Source organism: Capsicum annuum, chromosome 9, assembly GCF_002878395.1.
Source record: "Capsicum annuum cultivar UCD-10X-F1 chromosome 9, UCD10Xv1.1, whole genome shotgun sequence".
Lineage (NCBI taxonomy): Eukaryota > Viridiplantae > Streptophyta > Magnoliopsida > Solanales > Solanaceae > Capsicum > Capsicum annuum.
This window is the reverse complement of record NC_061119.1, coordinates 4557351-4571590: the sequence shown is the minus strand read 5'-3', so window position 1 is coordinate 4571590 and position 14240 is coordinate 4557351. Positions and strand designations below refer to the sequence as shown.

The 14240-nt window shown below is 29.3% G+C and overlaps 1 protein-coding gene across 2 annotated transcripts; it reads right to left on the bottom strand.

Moving 5' to 3' along the window:
- Positions 1-1986: 1986 nt before the first annotated feature.
- On the bottom strand, positions 1987-5361 carry LOC107853263 (heavy metal-associated isoprenylated plant protein 6). 2 transcript variants are annotated; one of them, XM_016698259.2, is made up of 5 exons: positions 5205-5361; positions 4931-5069; positions 3785-4002; positions 3257-3344; positions 1987-2950 (listed from the first exon to the last, which is right to left on the bottom strand). In XM_016698259.2, the coding sequence occupies exons 1-5, from the start codon at positions 5211-5213 to the stop codon at positions 2334-2336; spliced, it is 1071 nt and encodes a 356-aa protein (XP_016553745.1). In that variant the 5' UTR covers positions 5214-5361; the 3' UTR covers positions 1987-2333. The 2 variants fall into 2 exon arrangements, with proteins under 2 accessions (XP_016553745.1, XP_016553746.1); XM_016698260.2 differs by lacking the exon at positions 4931-5069 and having other exon boundaries at positions 5205-5322.
- Positions 5362-14240: the final 8879 nt, after the last annotated feature.

Sequence of the window (14240 nt, the reverse complement as noted above, 5' to 3'; positions counted from 1 at the left end):
GATTATTGTTAATCCATTGTTTATGACTTTTTTATGTCTTAATTAGATGATAGATTTATTTAATTATGTAGACAACTAGTATGTAAACTAAACTTATAAAGTTGTGCATCAAATATTAGTAAGAGCAGGCAAAAGTTTTAAGATAAAAGAAAAAAAGATAATTCGGTGTACAAAATATTTCAAACCTATGTTGTTATTTGAGGAAAATAGGAGCGTGTTTATTTTAAGCCAAGTAAAGTAATGTTACGTTAAATTATTTCATTGAGATGAATACAGGATTTAAATTAACCCAGAAAAAGAGAAGGATATAGGATTTAAAAGTGTTTGATTTAAAAGCTCTATGAAAATAGACAACATAAATTCCGACAGTTTTGAACTTTAATTATGGAAAAAATTTGATATTTTGAATAAGTACTGAAAAATTCAATTTTGGATCTATCAAGATACATAATTAACTCCCGATACATTCAACGAAAATACAACTTTTGTAAAGATACATATTTACCTCCGGATACATTTTTTTTGAATTTAAGTCTGTCAAAATGCATAGATGATACATTTTTTCTTTGTAATGATACATAATTAGTCCTCAATTCATTTTTTTTAGATCTTGAATCTGTCGAGATACATAATTAGCTCCCCAATACATCTAAGGAAGATACATAATTAGTTGAATTTTTTTAGTTACTTTGTAGGGTAAAGATCTGTGTAAATATGATAAGTTAAATATGAATATTTATGTTATTTTTCCAATAATTTTACAATTATTGACTAGACTAATTTAGTGGTTTAGAATTAATTGATATGACTAAATTTTGCTTTGTATCAACAAATTCTTGAATGGAATTAATAAAAGCTTGAGCCTCTAGGTTATTATTGGCTACAAGAAAATTCAATACCACATCATGAATCTCATTTTCTATATTTTCCATCATAAATTTAATGTAACTTTGAAAATATTTACCCCAACTAGACACTAATTATATTTGATTTGAAAATCTAAATATGAATTGTCAACTTTTTTGTTGGATGCCATCTCTCAAATTTGACTTATAACCAAAATACACAACACAAAAACGAATTTAAGATTTAAAATTTATAAATTTTTATAATAATTTCTAGTTAATCAATAGATGTAATAGTTTAAATTCATAGAAAATTATTTATAAATACTTAATGAATACATATATGAGATATAGGAAAAAACTATTAAATTCACATGAATCCATAAATTATACGATAAATCAACCGTCAAGACGATTCTAGAACATAAAAAGGGGAAATGAAAATTTTAAAAGTGTTTATTGGAGAGGAGTTTAACTTCAATATTTAATATTTGTATCATCACATCACTTAAAAAAAATAACTACATAATATTATTCATAATGTAAGTCAAGAGTGCACAAGCAAATTCAACTTAATATTATTCCATGTTAATTACACCAATAAAACAAATAAAGTTTGAGAAAATTAGATGGCTCCCAATAAATTATACATTTGTGGTTACTAAGTTAAATTCATTAAGGATTACATGATTAAGTTGGAATTTCGATTTTGGGACCTTAATACTTCTAGCTAGTTAATTTTTAATAAATTCACCTACCTAACTATAATAATTATATATAACCGGTGCCTGTATTTATTTAAATGCATATCTGTATCGACCGAATCACTCTTTTACATAACTTGTTAGGTTGCTAATGCAAGATGTAAAATTCTTTTAATTTTGTCTAATTATTGATGTGCTAATCCAACTACCATAAGATGTGACCTAAAACCATATTCTCATTATGTCCAATATGCCAAATCTATCAATTTAATTTTATGAATAAAACAAATGTTTGATACTATTAAAATTGTAATAAATTTTATTGTGCAAAATGGTGTATTACCCACCATAGGATAAAACATGAATGCTTACATGTGCACAATGAGATAATGTTAAAAATGAACAAGAAAAAATAATTAATAAAAAAAGCTAAAATATTTGGTCACAAAATTGAATATTTTATTATCTATATATTAAAATAACATACAAGTCAAAAGATAAACCTAATTAATTAACCTAATGACATTTCCCAAATGGAAACTATATCCTCATATACCATTATACATTTCATTTTTTTTTTCCCCTCAAAGTCTCATAATATGTGATTTTCTTGCACATAAACTTTAGGGAAAATATCTCATTAGAACTTGAAAATTACAATTCATATTGTGTTATCTTAGTATTGAGATGTTGCCTTTTGAGACTATTGATTTGATGTATTTACAATTTCACTTTGAACTCTCTCCCTCAACAAGACGAAGACGATCTAATGATTTGTCTTTGATCACATGACTGAACAGCCGTTAGGGTTTTCATCGCTGAACATTTCAGGGGCGTTGTGTAAATACGTCGTTGGTGGAGGAGGTGGCACGTATGAGGGCGGGTGGTAGGTGTATTCCATGGCGTAGCCCGTATGAGCGTTGTAACCATGATCGTACATTGTCACGCCATAATCTTGATTCGTGTAGTGTTGGTTGTACATAGGCATCGCGTAATGCGTCAGCGCGTTGTGACCATAATATTCGTACTTGTTCGCCTCACCCTTTGTCTCTACACCTTTACTGCTTCCCTCGGCTTTTGGTTCACCCTCTTTTTTTTCAGTACTCTCCGCCTTCTTGTCACCGGCCCCACCACCACCTTCTTTCTCTTTCTTCTCTCCGCCACCACCACCGCCACCGCTACCGCCTTCTTTCTCTTTCTTCTCTCCGCCACCGCCGCCTCCGCCTTCTTTCTCTTTCTTCTCTCCACCACCACCACCGCCGCCACCTTCTTTCTTAGGTGGTACAATTTCTACATTTCTTTTAAATTTATCTTTCAAATAAGGAATTAATTCCTTTAAGTCCATTGTTCCCTTTACCGTGACCAAATCTTTTTTTGAATCAATTTTAACATCTTCTACCCCTATCAAATAAAAAATTAAAAATGTTAATCAAATCATACAAACACCAAATTTTCATTAAATAAATAACTTAGATTTTAAGTTTTATGCACCGTAAGTGCATAAAATATTCTGCACTATCAGTTAACTTGACCTGCTATTGCAGGTTATCCAATTATTTACATAAAAATTAAAAAAAATAGATAACCTGCAATAGCAAATCAAGTTTACCTGATAGTGTAGAATATTTTGTACGTGCACAAAACTTAAATTCAATAACTTATTTGTTTAATATTACTAATTAATAATTAAGAAGTTGTTTATCTTACCATCAATCTTCTTTATAATTCTCTTTATTTTGTGTGCACATCCATCACAATGCAATAGAATCTTTAACACCACTGTGCTTACTTGTGGCTAAACATATAAAAAATAAATATAAATTAGAACAAAACATAATTAATCAGAAATAGTTCAACTAATATTACCAAATTCAATTAAAATATTAACATTTTAATTAATCAACTTAAGCTACATACATTGTCATTAAAAAATTAGGTCATTTTTTAAGTAGATATCGTTTAAGTTAACTTGACCATGTAATAACTTTTATATGATAAATATTTTATTTTTTTAAATAAAGCTTGATCGAATGATAAAATTCTTTCATTCTTAATCAAAAACTTTGAGTTTGGACATCTAAAAATAGAAATAGGTATGTTGAGAAAATCATTTTGAAAATGCACATAACTTAATTTAGTTAAATTTCAAGCCGTGTCAAGTCAAATACTGGACAAGTAAAGATAGACGTAAGGAGTAGGTGTTGTGATGTGGATGTTAGAAGAGTGTGAAATTACCTCTTTAGCCTTCTTCTCTTCTGGTTTCTTCTCCTCCACCTTTTTCTCATCGGACTTTTTATCTCCGCCGCCACCGGTGTCCTTTTTGGGCTGAGGAGAGAGGAGCACCACCGTCTTCTTCGTCTTCGCCGCCACTTTTTCCCGGAGCCATGTGGGGTCCACGTTCCCTTTCACCATCAATTTTCCACCTTCACAATCTGCCTTCACTTCCTCCACACCTAATTATAATTTGAAAATTCATAAAATAACAATATATCATATACTAGTAATTGATAAAGTTGATGCCATGTAATAACAATCACAAATTCAAGTCGTGAAAACGATCTTTTTGTATGCAAAGTGTATATCATGTCATAAGAGTCACGAATTCAAGTCGTAAAAACAGTGTTTTTGAGTGAAAAAGTTGATATCATAGGATAAGAATGAGTCACGAATTCAAGTCGTAAAAATAACCTTCATGTAATAAGAGTCGAGAATTCAAGTCGTGAAAACAGTTTTTTTGTATGAAAAGTTGGTATCATATGATAAAGAGTCACGAATTCAATCCGTGAAAACAGTCTTTTTGTATGAAAAGTTGATTTCATATGATAATAGTCACAAATTTAAATCGTACAAATATTTTTTTTTTCCGTAATAAATAACGTATGTAAAACTAGTACAATAGTACCCTTATGACCTAACTCTTCGAACGTAAAACTCCCTTCACATAACGAAAGCTTAATACGTAAGGCAACCCTTAGAAATTAATTTTACTAAGATTAGCCTCGTTACAAACTATAGAAGAGTGTAAACTTAAAACTCAGAGATATTACTGTTCAACCAACTTGATCACCTTCGCAAATAATTTGCACTTAATTTAAAATAAAAAAATTATAATATAAATTAAAATTTTATAATTACTGAATTTTACCAAACTCATAAGTCATAGCTATAAACGTCAAATGTGAATATAATGGTTTCCTTGAAATAACCGTAAAGTACAATTTGACGTTAAATTCAAGGAACCAATTTTATCAATAATAATAAACCAACATCTTCACTAAAAAAATTTCTTTTAAAAAAATAAAAATAAAAAAATTGACAATTCAAAATAATTATTGTAATAATTATTTCAAATTTCATATATTTATTATAATAATAATTTACCTTCTAAATGGCGAATTGAACGTTTGACTTTTTTAGCACATCCTTCACAATGTAAATCTAATTTCAAAACTATGGGGAATGACTTTTTTTCTCCACCATCATTCTTCTTCCCTTCTGCAACTTTAGTTTCTTCTTTTTTCTGAAAAATTTAAAAAAATAAAAAAAATAAAATAAAATTGAGTATTATGAATGAAATTGGAATTAAATTCAATACTTTGAAAATGATTTTATACGGCATTTGGAGATTTAGAAGTTAAAAGAAATTAGAAATTACCTCACCCATATGAAGAGATAGAGAGAGATATTAGAGATGGAAGGGATTTTTATTTATTAGAGAAATGGGAAATTTGGTTTGAAGAATAGAAAATGGAGGCAAATAAGAGAATATATAGAAAAAATGTTTGTTGAATGAATACTAATTGATGAGATCATCTTCATTTTTTTAAGGCCCACAATTTATTTATTTTTATTTTTATTGTTAGTATAGTATATAGTTTAAGAAAATACTAGTAGTAGTAAGCCCCCACTTATGGACTCTTTTATTTTTATTTACTATTTTTTTTGGTATGATGGATGTATGTGGAGACATATGGATGGATGTTATGGGAATGATATATATGTATGGTCATCATGTATGTGAAATGGATTAATTATTATAAAAAGAGTTATTTTAAATTTGAATGCTAGGCATAGAAAAATCTTTGATGGAGAGAGCATTTCTTCCTAATGGGTCCAATGCAGTGTATATCGAATTAGTTGAGCTCCAACTCATCAAAAGTCGCAGAAAATCAGTAATTTCTATCGTTTCGCCCGTTTGACTTTAAAAATAACTTCATCGGCCCAGCTAAAGTAATCAGATCCACTCAATAGACCGTTGAGGGATCGTCCGGGAAGTTTCACCCAAATTTGTGCCTAGAGTTTGAACCCACCCCAAACAGTGAGCTAACACCCATCGAAAGTTGCAAAAATCAGCCGTTTCGTCCTTTTGACTTAAAAAATGGCTCCATCGACCCTGCTAAAGCAACCAGATCCACTCAATAAGCCGCTGGAAGACCGTTCGAAAAGTTTCGTCCAAAATCCTGCCCAGAGCCCGAGCCCATCCCCCGAATGAATATACCAAACACCGAATAAATAATTAACCAAAAAAGAGAAACAAACTTAGTCCTTTATCAATGAGAAATAGTCTATACTTGCTTTTGAACTTTGCAAGATCAATCATTATAACAATTGATTCTCTATTGAAAGCATTACTAGAAATTGAATTTACTCTAACATAATTTCTCACTCTCACGAAACTCACAAAAATTAAGAATGTATAAGGCATATTTGGTTAGAAATTACATAATTAATTTTTTTACAAAATCACTTTTCGTTCAAACGATCTTTTAAATCTTTTGATTTTAGCCATCATATTATTGTGTTATAAGATTCAAGATATGGATCTATATATTCTCGGAAAAATGATCCGAAATAGAACTAAACTTTGATGAAATTTGTTGTAACACACATGAATTTTTTTTCGTTTTTTTATCCGGTGCCCGCATTGGAACCCCGACTAATTCGGATCGCTCGTTGTAGGGCCCATTAAGGTGACAGTGCTCCCAACAGAGTTTTCTCCATATCCAGGGTCGAATCCTCGACCTCTGATTAAGGATGGAACAACCCCATTCATTGCACCACAACCCACGTTGGTTTGGTTGTTGGAGTTGATCATTGTTTGTAGCTTCATTTGGGGGGATCTGAGGGCTGAGATTGTCTAATTTGACTCGGAGAAATCAAAGACCTAATGGTCCAATATTCTGAGTATTGACACTATTTATCAAAGTTAGGAAAAAGTTTAAATCATTTTACATATTTCAAAAGAAAAACTTGACCTTTTTTCCTTTAGAGAATTTAATTTGACCATATAAAGAGAACTATTTATATATAGTTTCGTATAAATAAATTTTACTGTTAGAAAAAAAAAAACTTGAAGAAGTATCAATATCAGAATTTGCACCAAAAAATACGTTTTTTGACCCACGTACTCCAAGTCCTCCAAATTAATTAGTTAATAGCAGTCAAATAAAACTTTATGTGAAATTATTTACCTATTTATTATTAACCAATTTGATGTCATCTATATATGTTTTCTTTGTAAATGTTAAAAAATTAACAAAATTTAAATAATAGAATGAAGAATTTAAAGATTCATAGGTCATATATTATGACAAGGCATCAAATAAAACAAACGAAAAAAGAACAAATTAATTTACGTCACGTTAATTTGTGGCTAATTTATGCTCCCTATAATTAAATTAAATTTAAATTAACTATTTTCCTACATACGTATAATAACAACAATAAAAATAATAATAAATTAAGTATAGTTCCATAAGTATGGTCCGAGGGTGATAATATGTAAGGTAAATTAAAAGGTATTTTCGATTGATCCTTGGTAGCTGATCTCCTCTTTTATCTGAATTAGAGATCAGTAATGTACACGAGCTCTCGTAAGTGGAACTAATTTACCTTCTTGACGTAAATAAATACTTCCTCTGATCATTTTTACTTGTCATGTTTCGCTTTGCGAAATTCAATTATAGACTAAACTTCAAAGCTAAATTGAAATAGATTAACTTAATATTTTAAATTTAAAATTTAGATGTTCAAAAACTATATGAAAAATATTATAAATTGCAATTCTTCTCATATTAATGTGATGAAACTATTTATCTTAAAACGTACATGTTCATACAGTTTAATTTGACTTTCGAAAAGTGAAACGTGTTAAAAGAAAAAAAAATAACCTAGAGAATATTTGTTTTAATTAGGTGGAAGGGTCAATAAACCAATTTTAAAATTTGAAATAGAATTATATGTTTGGCTTATTAGATAATTAGTGAGTAAATTACTTAATTAACTTGCTTGTCCATTTTAACGTAGAAGATGGCGTATATGTTTGGCTTTTAATTTAATGAATTATTATTCTTATGGTATTTCTCCAATGTCATTTGAATTTGTTCATTTGGCTTTTTCCTTAATCCAAAAGCCAACATATGTGATTTGGTATTTGAAAGGACTTGATTAATGTAATTGATAAACCTTGTTTTAAAAATTTAAATTAGTCAAAATAATATTTGAAATTCATTAGTTTAACTAATTCGAATTTGCATCGAGTTGATATTTGGTTAAGGGTGTGGAAGGACCTCAATCGTCTTACTCAAGGTGGTTCTAGTTCGAAATTTATGGGTTTGGGTTCGATATTTTATCATTATATTTATTTAAATTACTGAATTCAAAAAATATAATATATTATTTTGTCTTTATTTAGTGGATTCTTAGTACTTTTAGAGGTTGAGTCAACAGTTATTACGTTCACATGTATCAGTCATATCTTGTACATTTTTTGTATTAGACCAATTTAAATTATCATGATTAAGTGTTCTAATGAATTAAAGATATGCATAAATTAGTCATAATTAAGTAAAAAAATGTGTACACATTTATTAATTTGATGCAAACTAATTAAAACAAAATTATTTCTTGCTCATTTAATTTTTTTTTCCCCCTTTGTTATAACTTATAAAGGAGTAGGTTCAAAATTGAAGTTCTCAACTAATTCAATAAAAAATGGAAGTACAAAAATAAAAGCTACAAAATAAATATGGTAATGAAGTAATAAGTATTTCTTCGTTTATAATTAGAGATCTCGAGTTCGAATTCTGAATATAAAATCATTCTTATTAGAAAATACTTTATTTTCATGTGAGATTTTCGACTCGAATTTAATCGAACTCAAATAGTTGGAAGGAGTACTTTGTTTGTATCTGTGTCAGTAGTTTCTTGTTTATAGTGTTCTGATGATGTTTGTGATATCGAATAAATAGTTTATCGTATGACTCTGCTGGTGTCTTCTTTCTTTTATTATCTAGTGGTGTATTATCTCATTTTGTTGTTTATTTTTATGTTTTTCGTTTATTATATTGTTATCTGTCTTGAGCCGGAAGTCTATCGAAAACAATGTATCTACTTCATCTGAGGTAGTGGTATGAATTGCGTACATTTTACCCTTCCCAGACTCCACTTTATAGAAATACACTGGATATGTTGTTGCTGTTGAATTTAATCGAACTCAAATACAGATAACCGAGCATCCTTCAGTGTTAATAGAATTTCGAATTCAAGCTCTGAATATGAAAATCGTTATTATTAGAAAATACTTTACTCTCACTTGAAATTTTTCAACTTAAATTTAATTAAGACCCAATAAAAATAACGAAATATTTGAACGATTAAAAAAAAGGGAGAAAATACTCAAAAATAAATTGTACTTCTACCTCTTAACTTCTTTGTACGTTAAAAAAAGAAGGTACTTTATAGTACTATTTTTTTTTGTAATAAATTTGGTAGTGTTAGTTGCATAAAGTTAGGTGCTAAATATTATTATAGATTTGAATATTACAACGTACTATTTGTCAATTGGGTAACATCTTTTTAGGTAAATTTGATCTATCAGTTTGAAAAAAGTAATTATTTTTTTCAAGAAGTATGATGAGTTTTTCAAAGAGATGAATACTTCTAGAAAAACTTTTATATATTTAATTGAAAAAAAAAAAACACATTTTCTTTTGAACTATTCGACATGAAATAATAGTCTTTCGATATTATGTCCGGACAGGATAAGCAATACCACAAAGTAAAAGAAAACAAGAAGAAGATACAGATTTACGTGAAAATTCTTGACGGAAAAAATCATAATGGAGAGAAGTACAATAAGGAGACGAAAGACTCAATGACGTATTTAAATCATTCAAAACAACCCACTAAATCACACTTATATAATATGTGCATACAAATAAATTTTAAGCTCAAAAACATACAGGTTCATACCGCGGGGGCGAAGCCCCCGCAGGATCGGCCTGATCCCTACGCTATCATAACAGACCAAAAAAAAAAATTGCAAACATAAATTGCACAACAAAAATTTCAGGGTCGAATCAACGAAATTTGTGTCCATACTCTAACATTCGATGGCATAAAAACGTCCTTACCATTAAAAAATAGTTAAAAAATTTATATACCGTGACCAATTTTAATTTGCCCTTGAATAGTACGAATGGCGAAAAAGTTATCCCATTTTTTAGTTACTTAATTAGCTAACGACGAAGATATTTTTGAGCTACTTTTTAACACTAAAGGCATTTCTATGTCAAAATAAAATAAAATTTAAAGTTATCCATTTTAATTAGTTCATAAGGAGCAAAACTGATCATTTTCTATCTCTTAAAAATGATTTTTTTTCGCATGAGGTTCAATAGTATTATTTATAAAAATATTTTTATTCCGACACATATACAACATAAAGACATCACTTATTTGTCAAATATATACGAGACAACAACATACCTAATGTGATTTTATAAGTGGAATCTAACAAGAATATGATGTACGAAAACTTTATCCTTACATTATATAAGATAGAAATGTTATTTCTGATACATCATCGACGTTAGCCAAATATATCACTCTCTCAAACTAATAGTGGTAATGCAATGTTGGTTGTAAAGTCATTTTTACATTTCAAAATTATGTAAATTAATCAATAATAAATGAAGATAATTCTTTGAGTTTTCATTTTCAAGTGTAAGTATCAATCCTTCCAATTATCAAAGAATAGACTACACAAAACTTATGTGTAAATTGAACATTTTGGATAGGTATCAATATGTTGATTAACTTAATTATATGCTAATCTCAATATCTTGTGGCCATTAATTCCTATTAGATAAATGCCTTCAAAGTAGAAAGAAGTTTAGGTTCATTTTCTAAAATTTGAAAAAGTTATTGTATGTATGTTAATTATATATCTTCTATTAGAAAGAACCTAAAATTTAAAATTAAATGTGAAGTATCACTTAGTAAGTTTATAATTAAGTGTATTTGGAAATTTTCGCTAGTGAAATTAATACTCTACTTGTATGTATCTCCAAATTACACATAATTGCAGTAGACTGACATGCCATGATAGGCTAAGTTGCTCGGACCCTTCAAAAATATTGTCACACCCGTGTTGGATCCGTCAAAAATACACTACTTTTGGAGGACCCGACATGCACCCGAAGATATTTTTGAAAAGTCCGAGCAACTTAGATGATAAGGCGGTCACACAATACTCATTATGTTGAACTGAGCTCTGATATTAGTTTGTTTGGCTTAAGTCACTGTGGAGGCACAATCTCTATCGTCGATCGAAATTGATAGTTAATTGCAAATATAAATCGTAAAAGTAAATAAAATATATGTAAAGAGATCGAAATATATATGATTTAAAAAAAAAAAGTAAAATTGAGTTAGAGACCTTATTAACATAATTGTCTAGTTAATATGTTCTGAACCACAAATTTTTATTGAGTTCTTAATAAATTATTTATGCGTATCAAGTAAATTTTTAACTATAAGATAAAATTATTGAGTTCTGTCAAACTCATAACTATAACGATGGCTCCACCCACAAGTGTAATTATGCCACATCAAATCTTTTGAGATATATAGAAAGGATGGTGCAAAATGAAGTTAAAATGGTTACATAAATGATTTTTAAAAAAATACTTTTTAGGAGTAATTAAAAAATATTTTATGCTACTTAAAAAAACTTCACTTCAATACGTTTTCGGATAACGCTAAAATCTTGTCTATGGCGAGTCTCAGGTTATGAATTGGGATGGTTCGGGTCAAAGCCGTAGCCGAACATGGTGTTTGCTCGATAGATTCGATTACGAAGAAAAGTTATGCCTTGGCTATTAGCTATTGCATGATGGTAAGCGGAGCCAGACTCAAAATTTGAGAGTAGTGGGGGTGTTATTGATCTGTGGCTACAAAAACGAGTGGAAAAAATATTTTGTGTGGATGTTGGAGTACAGTGGAAATCAAACCTAGGTCTGAGTACTAAAAAGATTATTTATGCACCATTTTCAAGGTTGCTGGGGCACATGATCCCCTTGTTCTAGGAGTAGGTTCGCTTCTGTTGGTAAGCACTTGATCTCAACTAGTGATATCAAAACCAAGAACACGAGTTCAACTCCAAGGGACAAAATGCTGCATATGTGGAAGTGGGAGATTTTCGGGTGATGCCAACATCTCGTCTATGATGAAATCAACGAAGTCACGTTTGACTATTGTGCTCGCTTAAATTTGACTAAGAAATAAAAATTCATCCTTTGATATATATAACTTTTGTTATCAATATGATAAACACTTGATCCTAGCATACTAATCTTTCAAAATAACTTTTTTAAAAAAAGTTAATGGCTATAGCCTCCCCAAGTGTAGGGGTACATCAAGTGGAACTATGTACAACTATTAATCATTATGAATATGTTATGAGTTATTAGGGCATTGAGAATGAAGTTTGAATAAGACACCTCTTGACTTTTATATAACTTTTTGAGAAAATGTTTTGTTTCCATTCTGAACTATACATGAAACTTTTTGAGAAAATGTTTTGTTTCCATTCTGAACTATATACGAAATTGTTGAGACACATTTAAATTTTAGAAGGTCCTATTACCCCCTAGACTAATTAAAATCATATTTTTGGGAACCTTAGTGCCTACGTGGCACATACGTGGACCTTCAGTGTGTTGATTCACTGATGTGTCACGTAAGCACTAAGGTTATCAAAAATACGATTTTAATTAGTCCAGGAGTAATAGGACTCTCCTAAAGTTTGGGTGTGTTTTAGCAATTTCGTGTATAGTTCAGGGTGGAAACAAAACATTTTTCTTAACTTTTTTGAGACCCAAAAAAGTAGCGAAGCTAGTCCTGAAATTACGAATAAAAATTTAATAATTTTAATTTTATTTAAAATTTATATTTATATTAATACACAAAAAATAAATTATGATCCAAGACGATAAATTAAAAATTCTAATTCCGCCTCGCCCCGAAAAGAAAAGCAAGTAGTGGTAGTAGTACTTGGCTTGGCCAAGATAAGAGAAAGAGAGAGGTCCCCTCATGGTGTATACATTTGGGGTTTGCAAATTAATGCTTTGTTTGGCCAAGTAGAAGAAAGAGGCCCCCCTATGCAACAATTATTAATGTCATGGAAAAAATCATAGTATGTCCATGTAAAAATGTTCAATTAAATTTTAACATGAATTTGATATTAAAAGTAATCAATGTATACCAGCTATAAAAAGTAATTAAGAGTAAATTCTATCAATTAATTAATTATTTAACGATCCACAATATTGGACAAAAGTTAATTGACCATTCATTTTCTTGATTAAAACAAGTGATTTTCTTGAGAAAAAAGATGAAAATAATTAATTGACTCATTTGTACAAACCCTAAAATATATCCCCACAAGAAAACCGACCTATAGCTTGTCTTTAATAAATATATTAGCTGTTAGATTTGTTTTTAATATAAAGAAATTATAAAAAGATTCTTCTTGTGATATAGAGTTTACAACTTGTATTGTCCCCTTATCAATTAATTTGATTTGACTCAATAGAGTGTATAATAATAGAAGTAAATAGAATATACACCTAAGGATGTAGTCTAGTGATCAATGAAGTAGGTTGAGAATCAGGTTACAGGCTAAAATTCCATCAGAGACCAACGCTAGGTGATTTTTTTCTATCTGTTCTAACCTTGATGAACAGAGTTATCTGATACCTATAACCGGTGGGACCCGTGAAATTAGTCGAGGTGCAAAAAAGCTGGTCGAACACTACAGGCATAAACAAAAATAGTACCTCATAGTATTAATTTCATCGTATGTTATGTATAAAAACAGTAGTGAATAAGATGTATAATTAATACATGCATTAATTATGAAAAAAATTACATAACAACACAGCTTAACTTTACTAAACTACATAAAATCCTTATCTTTTTTAATAATTACCTAAGTACCCTTTTTTAAACTGTCGGATATATTCACAAATTCATAAATTTTCGTATACAAAATTAAAAATTATGTATCTCCCTTTCGTCTACTTAAAGTATTATGTATCTCGATCAAATAGTTTCACAAATGGATGTATCTCAGTAATTAAAATTATGTATCCGCATACTAATTATGTATCCGAACAAAAATGGAGTAATTAATTGTTATATTCTTAAGTTCAAAATTATGTATCTCAACTTTAAATTTATGTATCCGGATGCTAATTATCTATCTGAAAATTGCAAAACAAGAAATTATTTATTATTTAGCAAAGAATAGAAATAGAGAGTAATTAGAAGTAAACTTGTTGGAATTTATATAAATTTTCCTTAATTATATATTGGTTGAAAACACTATCAAAAAAGGCATTACAAA

What these genes read in the sequence shown, in the direction of transcription:
- LOC107853263 (XM_016698259.2), bottom strand. An exon ending in TTCAATTCGCCATTTAGAAG is followed by an intron (nt 4,003 to 4,930) that starts GTAAATTATTAT and finishes AATTATAATTAG; the next exon opens with GTGTGGAGGAAGTGAAGGCA. An exon ending in AATTATAAAGAAGATTGATG is followed by an intron (nt 2,951 to 3,256) that starts GTAAGATAAACA and finishes TTTATTTGATAG; the next exon opens with GGGTAGAAGATGTTAAAATT.